Below are 26,931 nucleotides of genomic sequence, written 5' to 3' on the forward strand. Positions count from 1 at the left end.
ATTGCAGAAGAAATAGCCAAGTTTGGTAGTCAATGTGCGGGTGAAGTATAAATGGGGTTACTCTGCTAACCACAGTTAAGAGGTGTATGTCAGGTGGGGGCCGGGTGGGGCAGGATCTAGATCAGGCCAGGTCCAGACATCACATCCAGCATTCTGTTTCCTACATTGACCAGCCAGATGTCTCTGCAAAACCCATGAGCAGAGCAGCCCTCCATCGCAATGCTCCCTAGCTTCTGCTTCTGAACTCTGGGGATTTCTAATAGGAATCATGACTAGCAGCTGACAGATTTCCCTTACTTAAAGATGTCTATGGGCCCCATCTAGCAAACTATCTCAAAGTTCTAGATAACGCTAAACACCGATGGGCATTTTCCAGGGCCCGCTTTAACGCTCTCCCTTCAGCTCTTCTAGAGGGAAGATACAAAATACCAATCGAACAAAGATTATGTCCCTGTAACAGCAACGAAATTGAAACTATCGGGCATGTCATCTTATACTGCCCATTATATCGAGACTCAAGAAAAGAGCTGATTGAACCGATTCTGAGGAAAATACCTCGTAGTACAGACGACACCTATATCAGACACCTCTTAGCTGATACAGAGCCTGAAATTAACAGGCCTGTGGCAAAGTACTGCTACATTGGAACAAGAATAAGACGAGCAATGATGTCAGCAACGAAGTTCAAATTGTAAACATCGAAGGAACGATAATAAACAGTAGTGACATTTGAATTCAATTTTTAAAACCTTAAAAGACGAAACCTGGCATAAATATAAGCACAAATTCTGTGAATTGGCCATATTTCCACTGGTATTTGTAGCACAATACTACTTATAATGTCATATTTTTATAAACTGCTTTCTGGTCATTGACCGTATTAAAGATATTTGATTTGATTTGATTTGATGTCTATGGGACACGGGTGGCACTGTGGGTTAAACCACAGAGCCTAGGGCTTGCCAATCAGAAGGTCGGCGGTTCGAATCCCCATGATGGAGTGAGCTCCCATTGCTGAGTCCCTGCTCCTGCCAACCTAGCAGTTCGAAAGCACGTCAAAGTGCAAGTAGATAAATAGGTACCTACATGGCGGGAAGGTAAACGGCGTTTCTGTGCGCTGCTCTGGTTTCGCCAGAAGCTGCTTAGTCATGCTGGCCACATGACCCAGAAGCTGTACACCGGCTCCCTCGGCCAATAAAGCGAGATGAGCGCTGCAACCCCAGAGTCGGACACGACTGGACCTAATGGTCCAGGGTCCCTTTACCTTTAGAGATGTCTAGTTCCTTTATAAATATCCATTGCCACATCTAGTAGTAGCAAACTTCATGAAATATATTAAGCATTGTGTGATGTATTTTTTGTCTGACCATCTCCTCCTGCCAATCAGTTTAACTGACTGACAGTTAACCCAAGATCTAGCATAATAAGGGAGGGCAAAAAACTTCTATCAACTTTCTCTATATTGTGCATGAAACCATCATATCCTTTTAGCCCCACATTCTCTTCTCAAAGTAAAAAAAACCCTTCTGTAGTTAAGGACCTCCAGCTTCCTGATTGCTTTTTCTGCTTTATTCTGCATGTTCAGCAACAATACAATACAGTGGTACCTCGGTTTATGAACTTAATCCGTTACGAAAGTCCGTTCTTAAACCGAAACCGTTTTTAAACTGAGATGTGCTTTCCCTAATGAGGCCTCACTTCCACAGTTCAGCTTCCATTCTTAGACCGAGGTAAAGTTTGCAAACTGGGACACTACTTCAGGTTTTGCAGAGTTTGTAAACCGAATCGTTCGTAAACAGGGCTGTTCTTAAACTGAGGTACCACTGTATACTTCTTGAAACAGAACAATATTCCAATTGTGGCCACCCCAGCATTCCCTCCAACAGTCTACTTAAGTAGTAGAGATCTACCAATTTGAAAGGCAAATGGGGCCACATAAAATAAGGAAGTAGTTTCTACACATTCAGAGAACACCCTAGGTCTGCAGAAATATAAATTATATTAAAAATATTAAATTAAAAGAAAAATGCATTTAAAAAACAATGAAAAGAAAACAGAGCTGGAACATAAACATAGATGGACTTATTTCCCACTCATACAAAAGGAAACCCTAGAAGCTAAATGTAAAGAAATGAGACTGGAGCTAGAAAACACATTAAAATCCCAGTCTATCAAATACAATGAATGAATGAATGAATGAATGAATGAATGATATGAAGTGTGCCAGCTCTGCCGGTGTCCAGCGCCTCTGTACGAAGTACCCTTGGCAATATGCATCCCCAACCCTACAAACTGGCATGTGTTGTGATCAAAATTCATTGAGGATCATGAAAAGGAGTTCCCTTCTGAAGACTGAATTCCACTGTCCACCATCTCATGGACAACTTGAGCAGGAGATAACCTGAGCACCTTGCGATGGTGTTGTGTTGCAAACAGGGTATGGGAATGAAGCTTCAAAATTGTTGGTGGGGGGCCTACTAAAAAAAAAGCTAAATTATTGCCATTAGAACTTCCCAGGGCCCTAGTACTTCTGATTCTAAAGGAATCAATGTCCCAGTTTAAATGCAATGCTAAGATAAAGCAAGGCTTAGTGTGAACGAACAAATGTGCAGGTTCCCAGAGGGAGGATCGTAACAGCTGCACCTTGTTCAATAAAATTCGGAAAGTATTCCCATTTGGAATTCTCCATACTTTTCTGCTTGCCTCATATAAAAAACGATGTTGTGGAGCTGGAAAAGATTCAGAAAGGGGAAACCAAAACCATCAAGGGCTCAGAGCAATATCCCATGAGGAATGGTTACAGCATTTTGGGCTTTTTGATTTAGAAAAAACGCAAGTAAGGAGGGACATGATCAGAAGTGTATAAAGTTGCACATGTTGTGGGAAAAGTGGAGAGAGAAAGCGCTCTCATTTACATGTTGTGCAAATCCTGGATCTGCAACAAAATGGATTTCAACTAAATTCAGAATGCAGCTGAAGGAAAATACTGACTGATAAGCATAATGTTCCTTTCCCATCATTGTGAATTACCAAGTTATTTGTGTATGTAAACAGAAGCTTTTGATTTCCTCATCAGCCTGCTGCCTAATTCATTCAGCGATGTCACACAGCAGAGTTTGACAGCACAATTAGTCACCATGGAAGCTATTGTGATGTCACAGACACTGAATTGTGGCATCATTGAAAGAATCTGGCAGCAGGAGGATATTGGACACAAAGGACAAAAGCCTCTGTTTACACAGCACCTTGGTAATCTTGGATGGGAAAGGTCCTATAAAATGAGGACCTAGAATTTTAAAGTGAGAATCGGTTAAAAGAAGAACATCGTTCAAAAAGTTTTTTTCTTTTCTTCCATATGTCTTTGGCAAGTCTACAAGTCTCTTTCAAAAAGTACTACTTTCCAAGAATCATATAGTTAACTTTTTAAAGTCAAATCACATTGATATTTAAGACTTCACAAATATGATAAACGCCCCCCATAAAATATCTCTGATCAAAGGGACTCTTGTTATTTAAAAATATGTTTTTAGATTGCTGACACTCATAAATCCCACCAACACCATGCCTTCTTTTACTGCCTCAGAACAACACCCATCAAAATGAAATTCACTGTTAATGCCTTACTACATGGGCACATTACTCAGGAACCTGTTTGGAGTGAAAAGGATTATACAGCGCAACACACCACTAACAAATCTGAAAGAAAGGATACAGGAAGAGAGACACAGAGAGGCAGCGTCCAGTTTCCAGGTATATACCATTAAACCAGTTCCACATAGTTCTCCCGCACCAACTGTAACCATGGCTTCTTAATTCCAGCAAGAGTTGCTGCCTGGAAGGGAGAGTGTCAAGGCTTATGCAAGAACTTCCCATGCTGCAGCATGATGTGCTGCTGCCATTTCCACCTTCCTGAAACGAAATCCAAGGAAGCATCTCTCCCTGTGTAGGGCTTTCTTGAAGTAGACAGCCATGGCAGGGTGCTCGAGACCCAAGCCTGGGGATCGGCTGAGCTGTCTAGGACAGGGGTAAGCAAACCTTTTCAGCAGTGGGCAGTCCAGACTATATTTTGGGGGGGAAATGATGCAAGAGCACCCCAAGCCCTGGTGGCTGCTTGCCTGTGTCTTGCGAGCAGCAGGGGCTGGCGGCAAGACGATGAGCTGCGCACGAAAGGGCTCTGGAGAGGGGCTGCTTAAAATGGCGGCTGCTCAAGCTCTGATGCTGCTGGCACCAACAAAGCCCAGCCCCCTTCCTCCTCTAGGCAGGGCAGGGAGAAGCCGGGAGGAGGAGGCACCGCCGCTGCCGCCGCTGTATGAGGGAGAGGGAAAGAACGTGCGCGCTGGCAATCCAGGCAGCGATTCCCGGACTGTCCACGGGGCCAGAAGGCAATTGGGCCTGATCCAGCCCATGGGCCTTAGTTTGCCTACCTATGGTCTAGGACATCAAATTCTCTTCTGGGAGTCCAGCTATATTTGCATAAACTGTTCATTTGCCAAAGTCACACACAAAACCATCAGTGTACAGTATTACAAAGAATGCCCAGATACATTTTGTGCATGTCTCCCTCCACAAGAGTTACTGGTACATACACAATCAGTGAATATTGTCACCTAATGTCACTCAGTTCACGCTCTATATTTAGGGGCATTCATAACAATTATCTGGGATCCTCAAAATTTACACGTGAATGTCAGTATCTGCCATGTATTTGTTACCCTCTATTACAGGTAAAAGGGGACACAGGTGGCGCTGTGGGTTAAAGCCTCAGCGCCTAGGACTTGCTGATCGAAAGGTCGGCGGTTCGAATCCCTGCTGCGGGGTGCGCTCCCGCTGCTCGGTCCCAGCGCCTGCCAACCTAGCAGTTCGAAAGCACCTCTGGGTGCAAGTAGATAAATAGGGACCGCTTACCAGCGGGAAGGTAAACGGCGTTTCCGTGTGCAGCTCTGGCTCGCCAGAGCAGCGATGTCACACTGGCCATGTGACCCGGAAGTGTCTCCGGACAGCGCTGGCCCCTGGCCTCTTAAGTGAGATGGGCGCACAACCCCAGAGTCTGTCAAGACTGGCCCGTACGGGCAGGGGTACCTTTACCTTTACCTATTACAGGTAAAATCAACATAAACCCAAGGTCAAATATATTGCATCTTAATTGTTGCACCAAGTGTTCACCTATGACAGACAGAAATCCATTCGTAATATTTAAAGCAGATCACCTGAAAAAGTGGGCCGATTTATTGCTCTGTGCTGGGTATTACACTTTAAGATAACTTCCTTCCCTACCTAATCCTAGGAGAGGGTGATGTTCCACTAGGGTCCAGCTGTTATCATCCACACAATGACTTTTGTAAACGAGCAACTGGCAGAGGTCCCGGGCTGTCATATCCGCTAGGATCTCGACCACTTTGCATGTTCCGTCTTCTGTAAAGACTTTTATATCCTGCAATACAAAAAATATATATGCCTTTAAAACAGCAATCAAAAACATTTTTAAAAAGAAACTGATCACTTCTACGTGGTCAGTACTGTTTATATTCTGTGCTACAACAGTAAAGTTCTGTACCAAGGTGGAACCTGAATTCTGCCAACTAAGCATAATCTGAAAGATTTACTCTGGGAAGAGGCAAGGAGTTTTGAAGGACACAGGAACCTTATTCGTCTGCACATGCAGACACACAGACAAACAGTGTGTTCGTTTAAGTGCATCTCTACCCATATCGACTAGATAGAGAAAAAACAAAAACACATATTCTGCGCTTCTGCGCTCCCACAAAATCACAATCTGTACTTGATGCTCCTTGAATTCCCAAGTTCCGGAAACACAATTTATTTTGCAATATTGTTGGTCTTCTCCAGGAAGGTTGGACAAAGGGGACACAGTCAGATACAGTCAGGGGACACAGACACTATGCCAGCAAAAATACACCATAGTAGTACTAATTAAAAAATTAATATATATCCTACACCAGGGCTTCAGAAAGAAGTTTGTTTCATTTTGGTTTTTCGGAGGGGTGAGAGAGGTGCTAATCTCACAGCGTCCAGGATAGGTCCTTCTTTTAGTGTGCAGTAAAACTCAATGGAAAATCTGTCCTTTGAAAATATGTTATCTCGTGGGCATTTAAAATCAAAAGAGTCATCATTATTCACACACACTTCCTCAACCCCCTTCCCCAGATTCCAATATTCATTTGCAATTAAATATGCACTGTATATGCTGTAAGTATTAATAAGGAAATATTATAGTTAGCAAGCTCTCTATGACGCTCACAGTTAAACGGACGATTCCTTATTACAGCCTTATGTTACTTCAATAGCATTAACTCTGCAAAAAAAAGTGTTTCCCAAATGCAGAGCATCAAGATTTAACCCTGTGTTAACCTAACATTTAAGAGGCACTTTCTAGTTCCCAGGAAAACAAAGCAATTTCTTTTTGGGGAGAGGGTGGTGGAATGAGGTAATGAGATGGTGGGAGAGAGGAATAATCTTACCTCAACAGCATGAAAAAGGCAGTAGTCAGAAGAACAGGATGGCATATTTAAAAGATAGGTAATCTCTTTCGGGAAGAGTTTGCTCTTTACCTCTCCTGCAACCTGTTGGCACTGCAACAGGTTGCTTTGCAATTTCAGCAGATCACTGTACCCGAGTCGGTCACAGAGTTCCTCCGTCAAAATGTGCACCCTTTCCTGGGGGAAGGCAGGCAACTCTCCCAGAGCGTCATTCAAAGGGTGACGCACCATCTTTTAAGGTACGGAATCAAACCACCCTGGAGAGACCAATCCCAGCCCTTCCTGTGACTGATGTGATCCTGGCCATCCCAACCCATAGACTTCCAAATTATGCTCCCCAGAAAAATTTCAAAAAGAAAAAGATATTGCTTTTATGCCCACCCACATGCATTGAAAAAAAAAGAAAAGAAACAGGTGCCAGCACATCACTTTCCGTTACTACAAAAGTTCACGAGGAGAAAAGAGCCGTTCTAAAGCCCAAACCAAGCCTGCTCCGTGGACTGGCAGCTCCTTTGCCGAATCATTTGCAACAGCTCAGCTAGCAGGAAGAAAGCAGTTGAACTTCCCCAAAGCCTGCTGCTGCTGCAGCGACCCCTTCTCTCCCGCTTGCAGTCTCCCCCCCCCTTCCCCCCATTGCACCCTTAAGCTCGAGGAGCTTTTGCTATTATTGTTTTTACTGAAAGATTTTCATGGATAACAAAGGTACATGTAAAGTCTCTCTCAATGAGCTTTTGTAAAACAGGCAGCAAATAAAGCAAGTGGGAACGTCACCGGAACAGGGCCAGGTCTGTGCTACGGTTGAGTCGGCCGGCCCCTCTGTTTAATGGAGGGGAGGTTGTAACCTTCACCTGCCCCTCCTCGATAAGGGTATCCTGTTAAAGGGATCTGGGGGTGTGTGGATCCTGTCCAAAGCCTGGGCATGGGCTAGGGCCATGCCATGACCCCAATGGGGACCCCTCAAGTTGCCTCTATTTGATGTAAGTCATAGGGTCCCCCTTCTGGTGGCTTACCCTCAGCTTGACTCCCTGCAGATGGACAGGAGTCAAGATATAGCCTGGTTTCACCCAGTGCCTAAGCCAAACCGCTCACATCTGTAACCAATAAAGTTGTGGCCTGTTTTAGCCCATAATCCAAAATACAGCCATAGCTCTTGTTACGTTTGCTTCAGGTTAAATCTTTTCAGGTTGCGTCCCGCGGCGACCCGGAAGTACCGGAAAGGGCTACTTCCGGGGTTCACTGCTCGCACATGCACAGACACTCAAAATGACATCACGTGCATGCGCAGAAGTGGCAAATCGCGACCCGTGCACAGATGCGGGTTGCATTCTGCTCATGTTGCGAACGGGGCAATGGAACAGATCCCATTCGCAACCAGAGGTACCACTGTACTCAGTACAGTGGTGTGTTTATTAATCAATTAATTTATTAATCAATTGTCATGGGGTGTTTATTAATCAATGAGGAACTACAGGGCACGGGGCCTTGGCATACAAGTCCACTCACCTTCCAGGGCATCTGGGCTCTCTTGCTGACCCGGGCTCAGGGGCGGGAGATTGAATCCCAGCCATGTCACCCCCGCCGGGCCAATTTTTGCAGGAGTTCCCGCCGCGCTCTGAAGGCTTGCAGATAGCCGCCTGAAGCCTGGAGAGCACGAGGGGTCGGTGCACATCGATCCCTCTTGCTCTCCAGGCTCCTGCCGCTTCGCTGAAGGGGTGCTGAGCAGAGAGGGGGAGAATTTTTTACCCCCTGTTCTCCCCCTCCTATGGTCCGGTGTGTCCCATAGAGCGAAAAATACGGTACCTGTGATAAGCTCCAAGACAACTTAAGCCTTTTTTCTCAATTTGACTTGTTTCTAAACAACAGATTTTTTCAACACAAAAGCACTGCCTGCAACTGCATTGGCAATGTGCAATACCTAACTTTAAAAAATAGGGTTGTCAACTTTTCAACCAACTTCTGTAGCTGTTTGAGTGTGCAGTTGTAGCTGTTATAGGTCAAGTCTAAGTGTGGCTACAGCTGAAGGTATCAGCAAGAGATACTCTTATTTTGTTGTGTTGCAGCAAAGCTTCACCTGCCATTTCCCGCAGAACAAACTGGTGTTAACAGCAGAATAACAAGACAGACGTTTTTCCAGGCTAGTAAGGAATCCTATAACAACAACAACAATTTCAGTTTAGTTCTGCTAGAGGCTACAGCAGCAGCAACAGCCACAACAACATATATTTCAGTTTAATTCTGCTAGAGGCTAGAGTTAAAACTGTGACTTAACGGAGCCAAAAGCCTCTGCTAAGAAAACCTCAGAAAAAACAAATTTATCTTGAATAAACATTGATTGCAGGAAGTTTTCTCAAGAACAGGCTTCAAGTGGAAGGGTAGGGAAGCAAGTTTAAGAATTAATCACAAATTTATTCCAGAAATGATATTTAAAGGACCTCTCGATACACGAGACACAGATGCAGGAGCCAATTGCTTTTAACAATGACTCAAAAAGTTTTCCAAGTTACATCAGCCGCACGAGGCACCCTCTATTCAACATTAAGGGTGAGAATGTTCAGCCAATCAGAGCACCAGATTGGCTGAACATTCAGTACTCCGGCACACAAAAAGGACCCGATAACACTGCTCCGTTGGCAGGGTAAGAATTTGCTATTTTATTATTTTGAAGAGAGACTTAAAATGACATTTAGTAGCATGGTTTCATGTCGCCAGTTTTAATTTATAAAGTTGTGAATACTCACCTACTTAATAAATTCATCCATGCTTAGGTGCCCACGTTAACGGATTATTAAAAATGGCAAGCCCAATATCATGTCCAGGCTTGGTGCTGGAATCGCAAGGCCATTATGCAAATCTATGCCAAGACAGCACTTGCAGTACCGTTCTGGTCACCTCACCTCAAAAAGGACATTTGGGAGAAGGAAACCATTCAGAAAAGGGCAACCAGGAGGTTCAGAAAAGGCCACCCTATACCCAGAAGGTTATGCCAACTGCTGCTCATAACCAATACACCTTCTGGGGAGCAAGGATATCAAGATGAGGGGCAGCGAAGTGCCAATACACAACAGGTCCAGAAGAAGAGATCTCAGTAACAACTCACTTTTTAGGTGCCCAATTTCCAGTGGCTGCTTGTCCTTCAACTGCTGCAGTTAGCTAACAAGAACTGTAAAAGGTAAAGGGGCCCCTGACCATTAGGTCCAGTCACGGACGACTCTGGGTTGCGGTGCTCATCTTGCTTTACTGGCCGAAGGAGCCGGCATACAGCTTCTGGGTCATGTGGCCAGCATGACTAAGCCACTTCTGGCAAACCAGAGCAGCGCATGGAAATGCTGTTTACCTTCCCGCCGGAGCGGTATCTATTTATCTACTTGCACTTTGACGTGCTTTCAAACTGCTAGGTTGGCAGGAGCTGGGACATAAAAATGACAGTAACAGCCAATGGCAACCAATGAGTTTCATTTCCGAGTTGAACCCAGACCTCAACACTCTGCCCACTTCACCAGACTGGCTCAACGTGCAATTTGTGTTCACGTGAACATAATAGGCATGCAAACTTCATCTTCTACTTGAAGTACAGTGGAACCTCAGTTTTCGAACGTAATCCGTTTCGGAAGTCAAACGTTCGAAAACCAAGGATCAAAGGGCTGTCAGCAAGTTCCATTGAGAAAAATGGAGAAACACGCCTCAGAAGCCATTCGACTTCCAAGGTGCATTCAAAAAACAGAAGCATTCACTTCCGGGTTTTCTGTGTTCGGCTTCCGAGACGTTTGAAAACCAAGGTTTGACTGTATTTCAGAACTGCTACAGCTGCCAATAACACCACCGGCAGCAGGAGATGTACCGTAGCTTGGTCAACGGCAAAGCAGGTAAAACGTTTGCTGCCATCTTTCTCCTTTCCTGGCGACTGCCCCCCTTCCCCCCAAAGGAGGAGGGAAACCAGACCATCCCTGGAGGAAGACATGGGATCCACCAGCCCTCTGCAGATTTGCAACATCTGGCCTGATACCAGACTTTTGGGTGGGCTGGGGAGGTTAAAGGGGGGGGAGGTTTTTTGTTTTTTTTTTGCTAATTGGTGGGTGTGAGTATTATTTATTATTTGAGTATAATATTATTTGTTATTATTTATATGGAGGGTGTGTTGTGTTTGTTTCGCTCTCCCCTTTTTTCTTCACTTACGGTAGTGTGTGTACAGCTGTAAGTCACTTGGGTGACAAGCGACTAATAAGTCAAACAAACAAACAAACAAACAAACATGAAACAAAAGAAGCCCTGGTCTACTCTGTAATCAGCAGACTGGAACAGAGAATTGCTTTACAAGAGTTGATTCAAGGAACAAGGGCACAAACATTAGCACAAACAGCTTTGCAGAGCGTTTGGTACGTGAAACAACTATCTGCACATTTTCCAGAGGTGTATAAAGAGCAATTGCAAGACCTTTTCTATTTTTACAGCTTTGTTGACTCACACAAGATGCTTTCAACTAATATCCTTTGGCACTGCAGGCACCTACATGTAACTGTTGCAAATTTTGCATCCAAAGTATTTGTACACAACTAGAAATTACAGCTTACATTACGGGTTAGATTTTAGTTTATACCCATAAGAGACAAGCGCAAATGTATCCTTATTGTGTTTTATGACTTTCTTGATATTATATGTGAGCTGGAAGCGGTCTGTGACCGAAATAATAAATTCATTCATTCATTCATAAGAGAAAATCAAACTTAGGTTATGGTATCATAGCTGCCTACTGTGGAAACAAGATTTATCTTCAGCTTCCTGAAGGAGCGTCTCCACCCCCATCGTTCAGCCCGGACACTGAGGTCCAGCGCCGAGGGCCTTCTGGCAGTTCTCTGCCTGCAAGAAGCGAGGTTACAGGGAGCCAGGCAGAGAGCCTTCTCGGTGGTGGCACCCTCCTGTCAGATGTCAAGGAAATAAACAACTATCTTACTTTTAGAAGACATCTGAAAGCAGTCCTGTTTAGGGAATTTTTTAATGTTTTTAATATTCTGCTGGGAGCCACCCAGTGTGGCTGGGGAAACCCAGCCAGATGGGCAAGGTATGTATAAATAAATAAATAAATAAATAAATAAATAAATAAATAAGTAAGTAAATAATAATAATAATAATAATTTGTTATTGACACATTTTGCAGACAAATTGTGTAGCTGTCTGTCCCATTTTACCATTCATCGCCACCACCACCCTCAAATTTTGAGAGCAAGAGTAAAGACCCTGAGCTCAGAAAGCAGCAATCTCAAATATAAGCTATGTGTTTCTGTATGTCGGATGGGTAATCCCCGGCCCTGCAGATGTTATGGGGTTCCTAAGTTCCACCAGCCAAGGTAATGGCAGTGGAAACCCAACAATACCTGGAAGGGCATGGATTAGCCATCCCTGCTTGGAAGGTACGGGAAGCAGCTTTTCAACTCCACCCAAGCTTCATGACTCAAGCTCTTCACCAAACTCTTTGTTGTGCTAAACTGTTATATTAAAAAACCCTCCATTACATGAGGGACCTTTCTCCATTTCACTCACCTCAAAGGAAGCTGCCTGCTGCCTCCCACCCAACACAGAGAGCACCAACATTACATCACTACGAAAAACTCTCCATGGAGCCATGTCAGTCCAATTACCAGTGAGTTCTGCTCTTTCCCGACGCATCAAATATTTGACCACCCCAGTTGTTGTCCTGCCTGACCTTACTCGGGTCTCCTTCTACAATGTCTACCAGCTTTTCAGGCTGCCCTCAGCTGGCTTCCTTTCCAGCCCTGCAAATTCCGGGACAGAGAAGAGCTTTGTTTTAGGAGGGTCACATTCACAGCTTTGTCTGCTGCCACAAAACGATCCCTCAAGCTGCAGATCAAGCTTTCCAGCAGCTTACACATTCTTCAAGAGCTAGATTTCTTGTGCATGCAGATCACTTTTTACAAGACCCACCCTAAAGAGCTGCTCTTATATACATATTGCACAGCTCTAACACGCTCTGTTTTTATTTGGATAATTGAGTTTAAATAATTAAATGTTACTCTTGCAACTAAACTGAAGTCCTATTTTAAGAAACATACTCTGTGAAGACAGAGGACCCAGACAGTTAATTATTTCACGTTACTTTCATTAGCTGTCAATGCATAAAACAACGAGTTTTTCAGTTAACACAACGGTTTAGGAAGGACTTACTTCCTTTAGTCAGACAATAAGTTTATAGCCAGTATTTTAAACACGTTTTGATTGTGGGACCATCATTTTAATCCAGAAAGAAAACTAAAAGGTACAAACAAGTAGATTACTAATGAGTTAATAACATCAATTAGAGCTTGATGCTCCCCTTTTCTTCTTTAATTTCTATGACAAGGAAAAACAAAAACAAAAATCCCTTCTAATTTAATAGCATGGATGTATTAAACACTTTTTAAAAAGTAATGCAGCTGCTGTAGAAACAACATTAAGTCAGCAAGATGGCAGGTAAGAGCTCTGGATATGCCATATAAATCTAGTCACCGATAACCCCAAGCAACTTTTTGGTATTCCAAAATAAATGAGTCATTGCCTACAGTACTAAAATTCAAAGAACATATCAAACTTGTATTTCTTCATTCACTAGAACAGCCTTCCATATGCAGAAGGAGGATTTTGATGTGTTTCGTACGGACAAGACTTTTTTTTAAAAAAAGCTTTGAAGTCTGCAGACCGTGTTACTTACAAGTCTTTACACTACTCATGGGAAATAAGTCGTATTTTTAGTAAAACATTACATTTCTCCTCTTCTTCTTGTGATTAAGGTGCCAGTTCCAAAATCCCAAACTCAAAAACTCAGTATGATAAAAACAGTCAACCATTCTAAAAAATGCAACAGAAAAGACAAATCTCACCTGTTTATTTGCAGGCTGATTCTGAGGTAGAGATCCAGGGGCCAAGACAGGCGAGCTTGTGGGGCTGCAAAGCTCAGGAAAAGGGTTCGGTATGGCAGGCAAAGAGGATGTTCTGAACTGTTCCTCCTCTTGAAGGCGTCTGCAGAACAAAAGAAGGTTTTCAGGTGGGTACCTGGTCAGTATTAAAGGTAAAGGTACCCCTGCCCGTACGGGCCAGTCGTGTCCGACTCTAGGGTTGTGCGCTCATCTCACTTAAGAGGCTGGGGGCCAGTGCTGTCCGGAGACACTTCCGGGTCACGTGGCCAGCGTGACGAAGCTGCTCTGGCGAGCCAGCACCAGCGCAGCACACGGAAACGCCGTTTACCTTCCCGCTATAAAGCGGTACCTATTTATCTACTTGCACTTAGGGGTGCTTTCGAACTGCTAGGTGGGCAGGAGCTGGGACCGAACGACGGGAGCTCACCCCGCCGCGGGGATTCGAACCGCCAACCATACGATCGGCAAGTCCAAGGCACTGAGGTTTTACCCACAGCGCCAGCCGCGTCCCATACCTGGTCAGTATTACCCTCAGTTAAAGTTGGTGCAGATGTAACCCTAAGTTTTGGTTAAAGATGCCATGGCAGGGAATAGGGAGGGGAAATCATATGTCAGATGGCAGGGCAGGGAAGCACACGAACATCTATCTGAAACTCAGGAAATGCTGTGCAAAATATTATTTAATTTATATACTACGGCTTCTAAGGCCAAGGACTGGTTCGATTATTCCTATACAAAACCACTGAAATATGATAGTACTTGTCCCATTGCACACAGATAGCAACTGAAGCAGAGGGAAAATGTAATTCACTTAGTTCTTGGCTATTATCAGAATCCAGGACTATGTATTTTTCTATTGGGCTACACTGGCTTGCCATGTTGGTGTGCTCCAGAACTCTTAAAAGGAAGGCATTGCTTTATCGCTTCCATACCTGACTGCCATGATGCGTACTGGCTGAGACCTCTGCACTTTCTGCTTTGGAGATACAGGCTGCAGTGAATTTGTTCCTGAGGCTGGCAGCTGGCCATTGTGAAGGAGTGGGGTGCTTTCTGAATGCACGTTGTAGGGGGTGTACAAACTTTCAAACGAGGAGTTCATATCATTAACTAACGCTTCCAAGTCCACATCATCATCTGAAAAGAAACAAGAAGACAGACACACTGACAGTCAGAAGCAACAAAACAGGGGCACAGCTGGCACTACTGGTGCATATTGGAGAAAGAATGTAAGGGACAGGTTTGCCCAGGTAGGTGGAACACATACTGGACTGATTCAGATGCAATGCTAAACCAGGATATAGCATTTTGAGAAAGCACTCCTCTTTCTACGCACCCCACCCCTTCAACAGCACTCCTTTCGCTTCTGTTTTACGTTGACCACAGCTTGTGGGGTCATTGAACTTGGGTTAATTTTTAATATGGGTCGAAGCAATAAGCCGATTTCTAAGGTCAACAGATTGCAAGAGGGCTGGAGTGTCGCTTAGGAGCCTACCACATCACAGCGTAGAAAGCAAAGAGACATTCCACTGCATCCTCAGGGAGCCACCTGGCAAAACTGTTCCGTGTTGTCTGAAGCTTGGTTACTCCTGACTCAAGAGGACGGACCTCTGGAGCTATTCTCCTATTGATTTACAAAGCCCTGAACAACTTGGGCCCAGGAAACCTCAGGGATCACATGAAGCTTTTATATTCCAGCTTGTTCACTGGGATCATCTGCAGGAATGTCTCTGGTCATTCCCCAAGTTAGTGAGGATCGTTTGGCGACAACAAGAAATTTAGCCATTAGTCTAAAATAGTCATTGGCCCAGTCCTGTGGAACTCTCTCCCAATAGATTCAGTGGGCATCTTCTGTGCCAACTTCTAAATGCCTGCTGAAAGCTTTTATTCCGCTTGGTCTACGCAGGCAATTAAGAGTAAACCCCCCACAATGGTTTACTGGTGCTTGCTTTTAACATTTTTGCTTTTAATTTGTTTTTAATGTTTTTAATTTTGGGGGGCTTTTATCTTTCTGCTGTTGTAAACTGGTTTGATATGTTTTGCGCTTTAGCGGTATATAAATACTTTTTAAAAATAAATATGGGGTCGTGTGTGTTTTTTGTAACATTCTGCTTAGAATCTTTACAACCAGGATTAAGCAGAGTTGTCAGAGATGGAGAGCAGCACAAAGTAAAAGGTGGCTGGTGGATTTGAAACAGGTGACCAGCAGGTGGCACTGCTTCCTTTGAAAAGTGCAGAGACAATACTTGCACTTACTCTCAGGAACCAAGTATTTGTCATCCAGGACTTCATAAATAAATAAATAAATAAATAAATAAGTGCTTGTTTGCACATTTTAAGCCAAACTAGCTGATATGACTGAGGAAAATAAGAGCAACTAAATTAGAACGCCAGTAAAAATTACTGAAACATTTCATAATATGCTAGTACTTGAAACACGCTTTCAAGTTTGTTCACCAAGCCTGTGTTTAGAACTGGAAATTGAAAAGGCATACAAAGGACTAAGGATTTCCAGAGTTGGAAACCAGGCTTAAGCGAAGCTCGGTCTTCTAATTCATGATATAGCCATACCTTCCGGGAAATGTGATATGGCATTGAACTGCATTCACACCAATGCTTCTTTGGGGTGCGGAACATGGCCATGCAAGGTGCCCCCGTAGCATTTAAGAAGCAAAATATGTAGGAAAAGAAACTTGGGGGTTCCTATTAGATACAAATGCCACATATGAAATTAGGGTTTTTTTGCACTACTTTACCCATGATTTTGCTTAATAGCACTCATACCAGTCTTTGGGGAACTCCACTTTGTACATCCCTCCACTAGAAGAATTATCCATTGATTCCCACTCTCTGCTTCCTGTTTCTCGGCCAATTACTGATCCACAAGAGGGCCCTCTCCTCTTATTCCAGGATTCCCAGGGCTCTTTGGTGGTGAGGTGCATTGTTGACAACTTTTTAAATGTCTAAAGGCAAAGTGTCAACTGGATCACCTCTAACAGACTTGTTGGCCCTCTCAAAGAACTCTAATAGGTTCACTTGCAGAAGCCATGCCGGTTCTGCCCTTTGGCATGAGGGATAGGGAGCCAATGGCCCTTCAGTCGCCCTGCTAGGAGATGGGAGTTTCTCACCCCTGTTCTATACGCTTAGCAATTCTACTAACAATGCCTTCCACTAGTTTACCCAGAACAGACACTAAGCTATCAAGCCTTTAAGTTTCAGGACTCTCCCCAGATCTTTTTTTAAAAACAAATAACAAAAATTGGAGTTACATTGGGCACTTGGCAATCCTGAATTAGAGAGGCTGGTTTTAAGATATTTTTGTTAGAAGACCAGCAATTTCACACTTGAGTCCTTTAAGAATTCTTGGGTGGATGCCATCTGGATCTGGTGACATGCCAGTTTTTATTTTGTCAACATGGCCCAGAACTTTATCTATTGTCCCTACTATTTGCCTCAGTTTCCCAGAGTCCCTTCCTGTGAAAGTTCAAGCACATAGAAATACGCTATACAGTGGTACCTTGGGTTAAATACTTAATTTGTTCTGGAGATCCGTTCTTAACCTGAAGCTGTTCTTAACCTGAAGCACCACTTTAGCTAATGGGGCCTCCCGCTGCTGCCGCTGCACCGCCGGAGCCCGATTTCTGTTCTCATCCTGAAGCAAAGTTCTTAACGTGAAGCACTATTTCTGGGTTAGCGGAGTCTGTAACCTGAAGCGTATGTAACCCGAGGTACCACTGTATCTTCCTCTGTGAAGGGAGATGCAAACAATTCATTCAGCTTCTCTGCAATCTCCTTATCCTCCTTTATTTGCTCCTCAAAGTTCTTTTCTAGCATCCCTTGTTCTCATTTGGACAAGACATTTTCTAAACGAAGCCTTCTTGATTCGAAGAGCTTCTTTGATTCTGCTCATCTTTGCCCTTTATGCAGGGCTGGTCCAAGACATTTGGGCACCTGAGAGGGACCCCAAAATGCCATCCTTCCCCTCCCTTCCAGGGAAGAAGGGGTGAGGGTAGCTGTGGACCCTGCTTCCTGAGGTGGTCACCTCACCTTGCTTCATGGGCAGGCTGGCCCTGCCTTTCTGGGTCTGCAGTATACCTTTCTTGCTGAGATCCTAATACTGCAGCTTTTAAAAGAAAACAACTCCCAAGCATTTGGGAGAGAGTTGCCTTTGACTTTAGTCTTCCCATTAACAGCATTTGCAGGAAGGGTGTAAGGCGGCATGTAAAATACTTTTAAAAATGCTAACACATGGCACCGCTGAGGCATCTGAGCCGCGCTACAATTGTTGTGCTGTTCAGAAAATCCCTTTGTCTCAGTTCTTGCGTCCAAACCAGAAAGGGAAGCCTCAGGAGCCATCTGCCATGGCTGCCAATTCCCAGAGCAGCTACAGGCAACCAGGCCGCGTGATCCAGGCAAGTCTGGAGCTGCCACTGCTCACAGCAGGAAGACGAGCTGCTCTTCTCTGATAGGAGGAGCAAGGAATTCCCCCTTCCAGGTTTCTTGGTTTTGTTGGTTTTTTGCCTTTGTTCAGGCAAATTGCACATAGCAGCACACATGCTGCCATGAGGGTGAACTCTCCTTGCTAGAAACGTGGGGCAAAGAGTAGTTTAGGAGACCTTAAGGCACGACAGCCTGCTGCTACTTTGGAAATAAATGCTTCCTTCAGGTACTGAGTGAGCTTCTGTGTGATGCAGACATGTTAACCAGGACTGAGTGCCGGAAGTTAATAAGGAAGGCATCATCTCTCTCCTCATTGATATGAACCTGCTTGGCAGGGGGTTGGACTCGATGGCCCTTGTGGTCTCTTCCAACTCTATGATTCTATGAACCATCTCAAAATTAAGCTCCACTTCCCAAAACCACTTGTAACAGATTATCCTAAAATCACAATGAACTAGTCCCAAACATTCTGAAATTCTCACAGATCAGCAGGTTTTCTTCCCTAAAAGGCAGCTACTGTGAGTGAGAAAACTATTGATAGACACTCCTGTTTTTGTAAAAAAAAAGAAAAAAGGTAAAGGACCCCTGACAGTTAAGTCCAGTCACGAACGACTCTGGGGTTGTGGTGCTCATCTCACTTTACTGGCCGAGGGAGCCGACGTTTGTCCGCAGACAGTTTTCCTGGGTCATGTGGCCAGCATGACTAAGCCGCTTCTAGTGAACCAGAGCAGCGCACGGAAATGCCGTTTACCTTCCTGCCAGAGCGGTACCCATTTATCTACTTGCACTGGTGTACTTTCGAACTGCTAGGTTGGCAGGAGCTGAGACCAAGCAATGGGAGTTCACCCCGTCATGGGGATTTGAACCGCCAACCTTCCGATCGGCAAACCCAAGGCTCAGTGGTTTATACCACAGTGGTTTACACCCACATCCCATCCTGTTTTTGTACCACAACACAAAAGATCCAGGAGAACATGAATTTCAACCATTAGCTTGTGGAGAATTGTTCCGATAAAGCACAGGCTGTAGTCAAAATTCATTCTTGGCTTACTGCTTGCGGTCTGGGGGAGACAAACCATTAGCCTGAGTTTGCATGTAATGCTAAGCCAAACCAGAGCTTAGTTCCCAGTAGCATTGCAGCTGCATGGCCAGGGAAGGAGCAGAGCAGCCACAGTTTCCCCTGTGAATACCCACAGGCATTTTCACTTAGCCAGGGTTTTAGAGTGGTGCTACATGCAAAATGGGCTGTAACGCTTCTCCCATTAGCCATGGTTAGGAGGCAGAAGCATTTCCCCAACATGTGAATTCTTGAAGGGTGGATGGGGGCAGATAATGCATGTATGTGCAAGCCCACATATCATAACACGCCCGCTGACCCCAAACACACCCCTCACTTCCCAACCATCGCCACATTGCACAGAGTAGGGCTGAAGGAATCTTCTTTGAACATGGGTTCAGTCACCAACTGCATGAAGATTCCCACTCTCTTCTCCCTGCTTAGTAGCCAACCTGGAGAAGCGTTCGCTACTTTGCAGATTTGTAGTTTCTCCCAATGAAAATATTGTGCTATTGTTGAGTTTGATTTTTGTCCTCCCCCGTATGGAGAAACACAGCCAGCTAAACCCTGTTCCTCTTACCTCCTTGATGATTTAATGAGAGGCGGCTTGACTGTTCTTGGAATCCGGGTTCCACTAGATCACGTCGAGCATGTGCGGATGTCTGATCTACACTGTCCTAGCAAAAGGAAAAAAGCAGGAGATCTCGTTCAGAAATGACATGAACAACCTCTGCCTCTCAGAATATAAAGAGAACTGGTCTCTTATTGAAAATAAAGCAACAGGCAGGGCCATTCCAGGTGTTGTTCAACCCCAACTCCCATCGGCCCTTGTCAGGATGATGAGAGTTGTAGTCCGGCAACACCTGGAGGGCCAAAGGGTCCCCACCCCTGCTGTAGGAGGGCCTGGAACCCAAGCCTGATGAGGAACGGTTGAAGGAGCTGGGATGTTTAGCCTGGGAAAAAGGAGACTGAGAGGAGATATGAAAGCCATCTTCAAATATCTCAAGGGCTATCACATAGAAGAAGGGAAAAGCTTGTTTTCTACTTGTTTTATTCATAAATTAACAGAAAAGCAAGAGCAAGCCTTGGCTGAATTTCGGTTACAGTTCACACCCTACAAATCTGCGCAGATCAACTGCTGTCATCAGGCCTACACTGTGGACCAAATGCTAAAGGGGTCTTTCCTAACAACTAACAGTCCCTGGAATCTGTCTGGAATGCCATGGCCACATCCTGGAAGATATGAGGCAATCAAAGGGGACAGAGGCACTCTGAGCACCACAGTTAAGCTCCAGAAATGAAATGGCTTAGGCATGATGGGCAGTACTTTCCCCAAACATCTTGCTGCCTGAAGTGGAACCCAAATGTGTGTGCCCTCCTGCGCTATTCACTTCATCTTTGTAAGTTTTCCTGATCCACAACTAGTGGTGTGAGGTAAGAATATTCTCAAGAATGAGAATATTCTCAAGAATATTCTCAGCCAGAAAATTCTCCGGAGAATATTCTCCACAAACTGTAAATTCCAATGAAAGAACCAGTTTTACAACCCACATTTTAAAAAGTCTAGTAAATAATAAGTCAAGCTGTGATATTGCCAGTGTAAGTAATGAATAATGATTTTTTTTTTAATCCAGGTACATTACTGGGCATTGTGTCATTCACCATTGGCAGCTCTGAAATGTGAGCTACAAAAAAACATTTTTTAAAAATTCTATTCATTTAATTTGATGAACATTTGAGTTCATATGTATTTCAACTACAGTGGTGCCTTGGTTTACAACCATAATCCGTTCCAGAGGTCTGTTTGTAAACCAAAACAGGTTGTAACCCAAGGTGCACTTTCGCCAACGGGGCCTCCCAAAAAAAACTCGTTCGTAATCCAAAAAAATGGGTTATAATCCAAAAAAAGTTTGCAAACCAGGACACGAACTTCCGGGTTTGATGTGTTTGTAATCCAAAATGTATGCAAACCAGACTGTTTGCAAATCAAGGTACCACTGTATATGTAATAGTCTTTTTTTCTATTTTGGTGTGACCTTATTCTTAGCAATTCTATACCCGTGGCCATACAGCGTGATATTTTAAAGTACCTAGGCCTATACAATTATGTGTAACAGCATATGAGTTGGCCTTGATTTAAACAGTTGACATTTTTATATTTTTATTTAGTTCCAGTAACTGGTTTTTGAAGTGCCATTCAATGGTACAAGGTGCCATTTACCAGAGACTGACATACTGAAATATATTACCATATAATCATAATATATTTAATGTTAATAGCTTATCTTTTATATGTATGCATATAGTTTTATTTATCAGGCTGTTTTAGTCACCAAAACAGTTATTAAGTGTTAGAGCTATTAGAAGAATAAGATAGCCTATTACTGAATTTACTTATATCAAACCTTAACATGCCAATTGTACTTTTTGACTTGTCCTATAACATGTACATGTTCCAATGGAATAATAAAATATAATTTAATTACAGTGGTACCTCGGTTTACGAACTTAATCCGTTCTTAAACCAAAACCGTTCTTAAACCGCGGCACGCTTTCCCTAATGAGGCCTCCCACCGCCGGTGCCCTTCCATCGTTCAGATTCTGTTCTTAGACCGAGGTAAAGTTCTCAAACCGGGACACTATTTTCGGTTTTGCGGAGTTTGTAAACCAAATCGTTCTTAAACCGGGCTATTCTTAAACCGAGGTACCACTGTACTGAGTTTCCTCATACCAAACCTTAACATGACAATTATTAGTGCCATCACCAGTGGATATTCTCCTATTTTAAATGAAAATTTTCTAATATTCTCATTAACCGAGAATATTCTCCAAAAGATTATTCTCGAGAATTTAACATCACTACCCACAACCATTGGGCGTTGCACGTGACCTTTCACAACCTAGGTTAAAATTAAACCTGGCACACTAAAAACAAAAAACAAAATACCACCGTGAGCTGCTCAATGCAAGTTTAGAAGTGTGCTCACTTTCATTTGAGTCTGGGTTGGTCACAGGCAACACTAAACCTCCACAGAGAAGCGGGACACTCATTATCCCAGAGGCTCACCTCCTAAATCCAGATTTCAGTTGTACACTGAAATGCGCCTTAATTTTGTCCTCAGAGAATGCAGTTTATTTTGCCTGAGGAGGTTTTGTACTGTGCTCACACATTCACTTACGTATCATTTCACCGTCTATTTATACAAGGTGTTTAAAGACAAATAACAGCAGGTTGCCAACTGCAACAGCAATCTAGGTGGACACAGGAGCAAGGTCAGAAGATTAGAAAGTGTTCTGTGTCGTGCCCAATCCCTGCCGAGGCTGCAAATATTCTGTGCGCAGAGAGACCAGGCTTGCAATATCTCGCCATATATTTATACTTGGGGAAATGAATACTGTCTTCCTTCTAGCAATAAAGATTTTTAGTCAAAACTCAAGGGATGCTTGCATTTGACTTCACTGCTGCAGTGAGTCAAACGCTACTTCAGACCCTACTTTTAAAACATTACCCACCATAAAATAAATTCACATTGCCCATTTGATCCAATTATACAAGACACCTTCAAGGAAATAACTGACACAAGGGAAACAGGAGGTTTTAGACCATGGGTAGGCAAACTAAGGCCCGGGGGCCGGATCCAGCCCAATGGCCTTCTCAATCCAGCCCGTGGACGGTCTGGGAACCAGTGTGTTTTTACATGAGTAAAATGTGCCCTTTTATTTAAAATGCATAAGAATTCGTGGGGCATAGGAATTCGTTCATTCCCCCATAGATAGATAGATAGATAGATAGATAGATAGATAGATAGATAGATAGATAGATAGATAGTCCGGCCCCTCACAAGGTCTGAGGGACAGTGGACTGGCCCCCTGCTGAAAACGTTTGCTGACCCCTGTTTTAGACCAAGTGACCAGTAGCGGTGTCCAGATATTTCAGCTTTAAGGTGAGGATTTGTTGCACTACTCTGCAGAGCACCTTTGCAAAATATGGTCCTGATGAGCCCACGCTCCTGATGACCTTCCCCTGAAGGGATGCAGCCACCAGCTTAAACCAAAAAATGGCGCCTCACCTCCTGTTTAGATTTTTAAAAATGAAGGTATGTGCTGTGGTCAAAAATATATGTGCTTCCTAGGGCTAGTCATCAAGGGGGTGGGAGTACAGCTTGAGTTTTCTTTTATTTGACTAGTATCAATTCCAATTGCCCAATTTGACTCGATTTGTTGCAATTTGTAAATGAGATACAGAAAGTGCTTTTGAATATTTTGATGAGGTGGCAAACAGCAACAGTTGTCACTGTGTTTTCTCCACAATTGTGTATGTCTGGTTTGAAAGTATAGTGGTACCTCGGGTTAAGAACTTAATTCCTTCTGGAGGTCCATTCTTCACCTGAAACTGTTCTTAATCTGAGGTACCACTTTAGCTAATGGGGCCTCCTGCTGCAGCTGCCGCGCCACCGGAGCACGATTTCTGTTCTCATCCTGAAGCAAAGTTCTTAACCTAAGGTACTATTTGTGGGTTAGCAGATTCTGTAACCTGAAGCATCTGTAACCTGAGGTACCACTGTACTGCTTTACTTATACAGAAGCAATTACTCCCTTTGGGAAAGGAAGATGGTGTATCAAGAACATGGAATGCATTGCTAAAAGTCTACAGTCACTCTACTCAAAACCCATAACAAATATTTATTTAAAGAAGGAATAAGGTATTGGAATTCCAAAAAGGTAACTTCTTGTTTGCCTTGTCAATGCCTACTAGACTTCCAATAAATAACTGGTCAATGTATGTGGTTATTCCTAACTGCTTGATGCAGTTTAGGGAATAGAGAAACAGCTGCATTTCTAACTAATACCGAGTGACAGAGATGGTACTGAAGAAGAGATTAATTTTAATTAAAATGTTGTAATAGAAAAAAATGAAATGTCAACTGCATGAGAGATGTATATTAGCTTGAGAATAAACTCAAAACTGAACATGAAATTCACCCTTCAGTATTACACAAAGCTATTGTTTCCCTTCATCAACAAGCTTTCAAAAGGTTTTCTTAAAAAGATGGAATCTGCCATTAGACCGTTTTATAGTAAAATTCACCTACAGTTGTCCTATATGACTTGTGGACCAAAAAACCCAAACACAGTCTACAAAAACATCAACAACACAATTTTTGCTACCTGCCTCAAACCCACCATTTAGGTCTCCAAAACCTCCAGCCATCAAAGCCTTTCTTCTGCTTCTCAATTCTCCCAGCCTTTGTGTCTGTTCTTAAAGCGTTTTGTTCTTGCTTCACTTCAGCCTGAACCCAGGGTTAAGATCAGAACTCGTGCATCTTTTCCCAAAAACCTTGCAAGGAAAGGCAGTACCAATCAGTAGCCAAAGCTTGTAGGGAAAGTGTCAGGAAACCAACCGAAGGTCAGAATGAGCTTAGGCTTAGAAGAGATGTTAAAAATAACAAAAAGGTATTTTGAAGCTTTGTTCAGAGCAGGAGGAAGAACCGGGAAATGGTAGCTCCACTGCATTAAGAAATAAGAGGGTGACTTACACCTGGCTTGACATAACCATGCATGTGAAAAAGCCTAGGCGATTTACTAAACCTCAAGCTAAACATTTTAGCAGCGAGATGCAGCAGCTGAAAAGGCAAAAACTATGTTAGGCTGCATCAAGTGAAGTCCAGTGGTCCAGATCATGATATCACTCTGTACTTCTTCAGACAGAGCTCACTTGGAATACTGTGTCCAGCTCTGAGCACCACAATTTAGGAAGGATATTGACCAACTAGAATGTGTCCAGAGGAAAAGCAACAAAGATGGTCACCAAGCCTTATGAAGAAAGGCTGAAGGCTTCAGTTATGTTTAGTCTGGGGGAAAACACAATTAAGTGGTGAGATTGTGTTGTCAATATTTTGTTGGGAGTTGCCCTGAGTGGCAGGGCTAACCCTGTCGGATGGGCGGCACATAAATAATAAAATTATTATACTTAATATGATAGCAATACTGTACTCAAATACCTGGAGTGGTTGTTTATGCTGCTCCAGAGGACAGGACCCTAAACAACAGGTTCAACTTACAAGAAAAGGGGTTTAAACTAAACATTAAAAGGTAAAGGACCCCTGACAGTTAAGTCCAGTTGCAGACGACTCTGGGGTTGTGGCGCTCACCTCGCTTTACAGGCCGAGGGAGCTGGCGTTTGTCCGCAGACAGTTTTTCCGGGTCATGTGGCCAGCATGACTAAGCCACTTCTGGCGCAATGGAACACCGAAACCAGAGCAGCGCACGGAAACACCGTTTACCTTCCCGCCGGAGCGGTACCTGTTTGTCTACTTACACTTTGACGTGCTTTCGAACTGCTAGGTGGGCAGGAGTAGGGACCGAGCAACGGGAGCTCACCCCATTGTAGGGACTCGAACTGCCGACCTTCTGATCGGCAAGCCCAAGGCTCAGTGGTTTAGACCACAGCGCCACCCGTGTCCCTAAACTAGACAATAGGAAGAGGTTATTGACCCTGCAAACATCTAGGCAGTGGAACAGTGTTCTTGGGGAGGTGGGCCGTCTTTCCTGAGGAACTTTAAAGCAACAATTGGAAGGTCACTTATCAAGAATGGTGTAGCAATGTCTCTCCTGTATTGCAAGGGGACTGGGATAGATGCAGCCTCCAGCTCTTATGATTCTACAACAACACTGCCTGATCGCTAAATCATGGTTATAGAGAGGAAGAGGCTTGTAGACCTACATCTTCCCTTCAGCTTTTGGGTGCAAATTCTTTGCACACATGGTTTCATTTTTCAGTTGACCGTGAGACTCTGTGCATTACTTCTACACCAGTGCCTACAAACCCTTGTTTGCTCCAAACTACAAAGTCTGCAGCTTCTGTGGACTGGCAACAGCCATGCTGGCTAGGAAAAAGACCAGTGCAGAAGCAAAAGACTACCAGGCCCCATAATTAGGCAAAAAGAAGGGGAGAATGTGAGAGAGGGAGGGAGAGAAGGAAAGTACAGGCACAGCCCTCCCATCAGTTTTTATGACTTGAACTGCCACAAAGTGCTAATCTATAGGAAGGGGGTATTTTTTCAAATTCAAAGAAAAAGTTCCTTGAAGGAAAACAAATAAATATGGATAAAAGATCTAAGCAGGCATTGCACACACTGAATAAGTACTTTTACAGTAATTTTCTGTTGTCTTCTGAATCCAAAACCAATCAAAGCTATCCATCTAAAATAAGAACCAAATTAAACGTAAGCTACGTACAGTATATAGAGGGGAAAGACTGAGAGAGCACACACCAACAAGGAACAGCAGTTATCATGAACTGGCACTATTCTCCTCTTGGCAGGCGAGCCCTTCACACTGCCAGTTGCCTCCAAAATTCGCAGGGAGTACTTCATTTTCTACTCCTCTGCAACAGCTCATTTTGTTCTCTTGTTCCCCTCCCCCCTCAATTTGGGCTATTGACACACTTGAAACAAAAGGAAATTACTGCAATGCTCTGGAAAGAAATACATTCCAGCACTTCTGCAGAAGCAACTACAATGGCTCTTTTAATACTCCATGAACACACTGAAACTGCTGCATTAACTTCCCTCCAATTTCACGAGGCTCCCGCAATTACCAGTGTGGTTTTGGGGAGAGACGCTTCCTTGTGTGCTGCTACTAACGTGCCCCTGCGCACACGAAAACGAGGGAAAACTAATCGATTTCAACCCTCCCCAACGTTCCTGACAAAGGCTAGTTAAAGCATTTGTTATGCCATTTGACGTTATCTATAGATGGAGCAATGCTGCACTGTGGCAGCTATCAAATTCAATAACTCAAGAAGAAAAATGAAGAAAATGGTGAGAGCACTACCACTTATATATTTACTTACGGTAATATATATATCACCAATAACAATATCTAATGAGGGATGTATCAAGTACGTTAAATAAGCTTGCAGTACCCAAATGACCCTCCATGAAAATATTCCCAGGGTAAACCATTTGGGAAAGTGGGGTCCTCGTGACAGGAATGGGGTCGGCTTATTCTCTGCCCATTCGAATTTCAGTAG

General features: G+C 43.7%; 1 protein-coding gene across 2 annotated transcripts in view; it reads right to left on the minus strand.

The window, feature by feature from the left end:
• Positions 1–26,931, minus strand: part of GRB10 (growth factor receptor bound protein 10) — an 88,835-nt gene that overhangs the window by 25,126 nt on the left and 36,778 nt on the right. The window contains exons 3-6 of one of the 2 annotated variants that reach the window (XM_081884079.1): positions 19,477–19,573; positions 14,335–14,536; positions 13,367–13,505; positions 5,275–5,431 (exon numbers count right to left, since the gene is read on the minus strand). In XM_081884079.1, coding sequence (XP_081740205.1) covers positions 5,275–5,431; positions 13,367–13,505; positions 14,335–14,536; positions 19,477–19,573 — 595 coding nt within the window. The remainder of the gene's footprint in view (positions 1–5,274; positions 5,432–13,366; positions 13,506–14,334; positions 14,537–19,476; positions 19,574–26,931) is intronic. The other variant, XM_081884080.1, reaches the window with a different exon arrangement.

Source organism: Podarcis melisellensis (assembly GCF_964234715.1).
Source record: "Podarcis melisellensis genome assembly, chromosome: 13".
NCBI lineage: Eukaryota > Metazoa > Chordata > Lepidosauria > Squamata > Lacertidae > Podarcis > Podarcis melisellensis.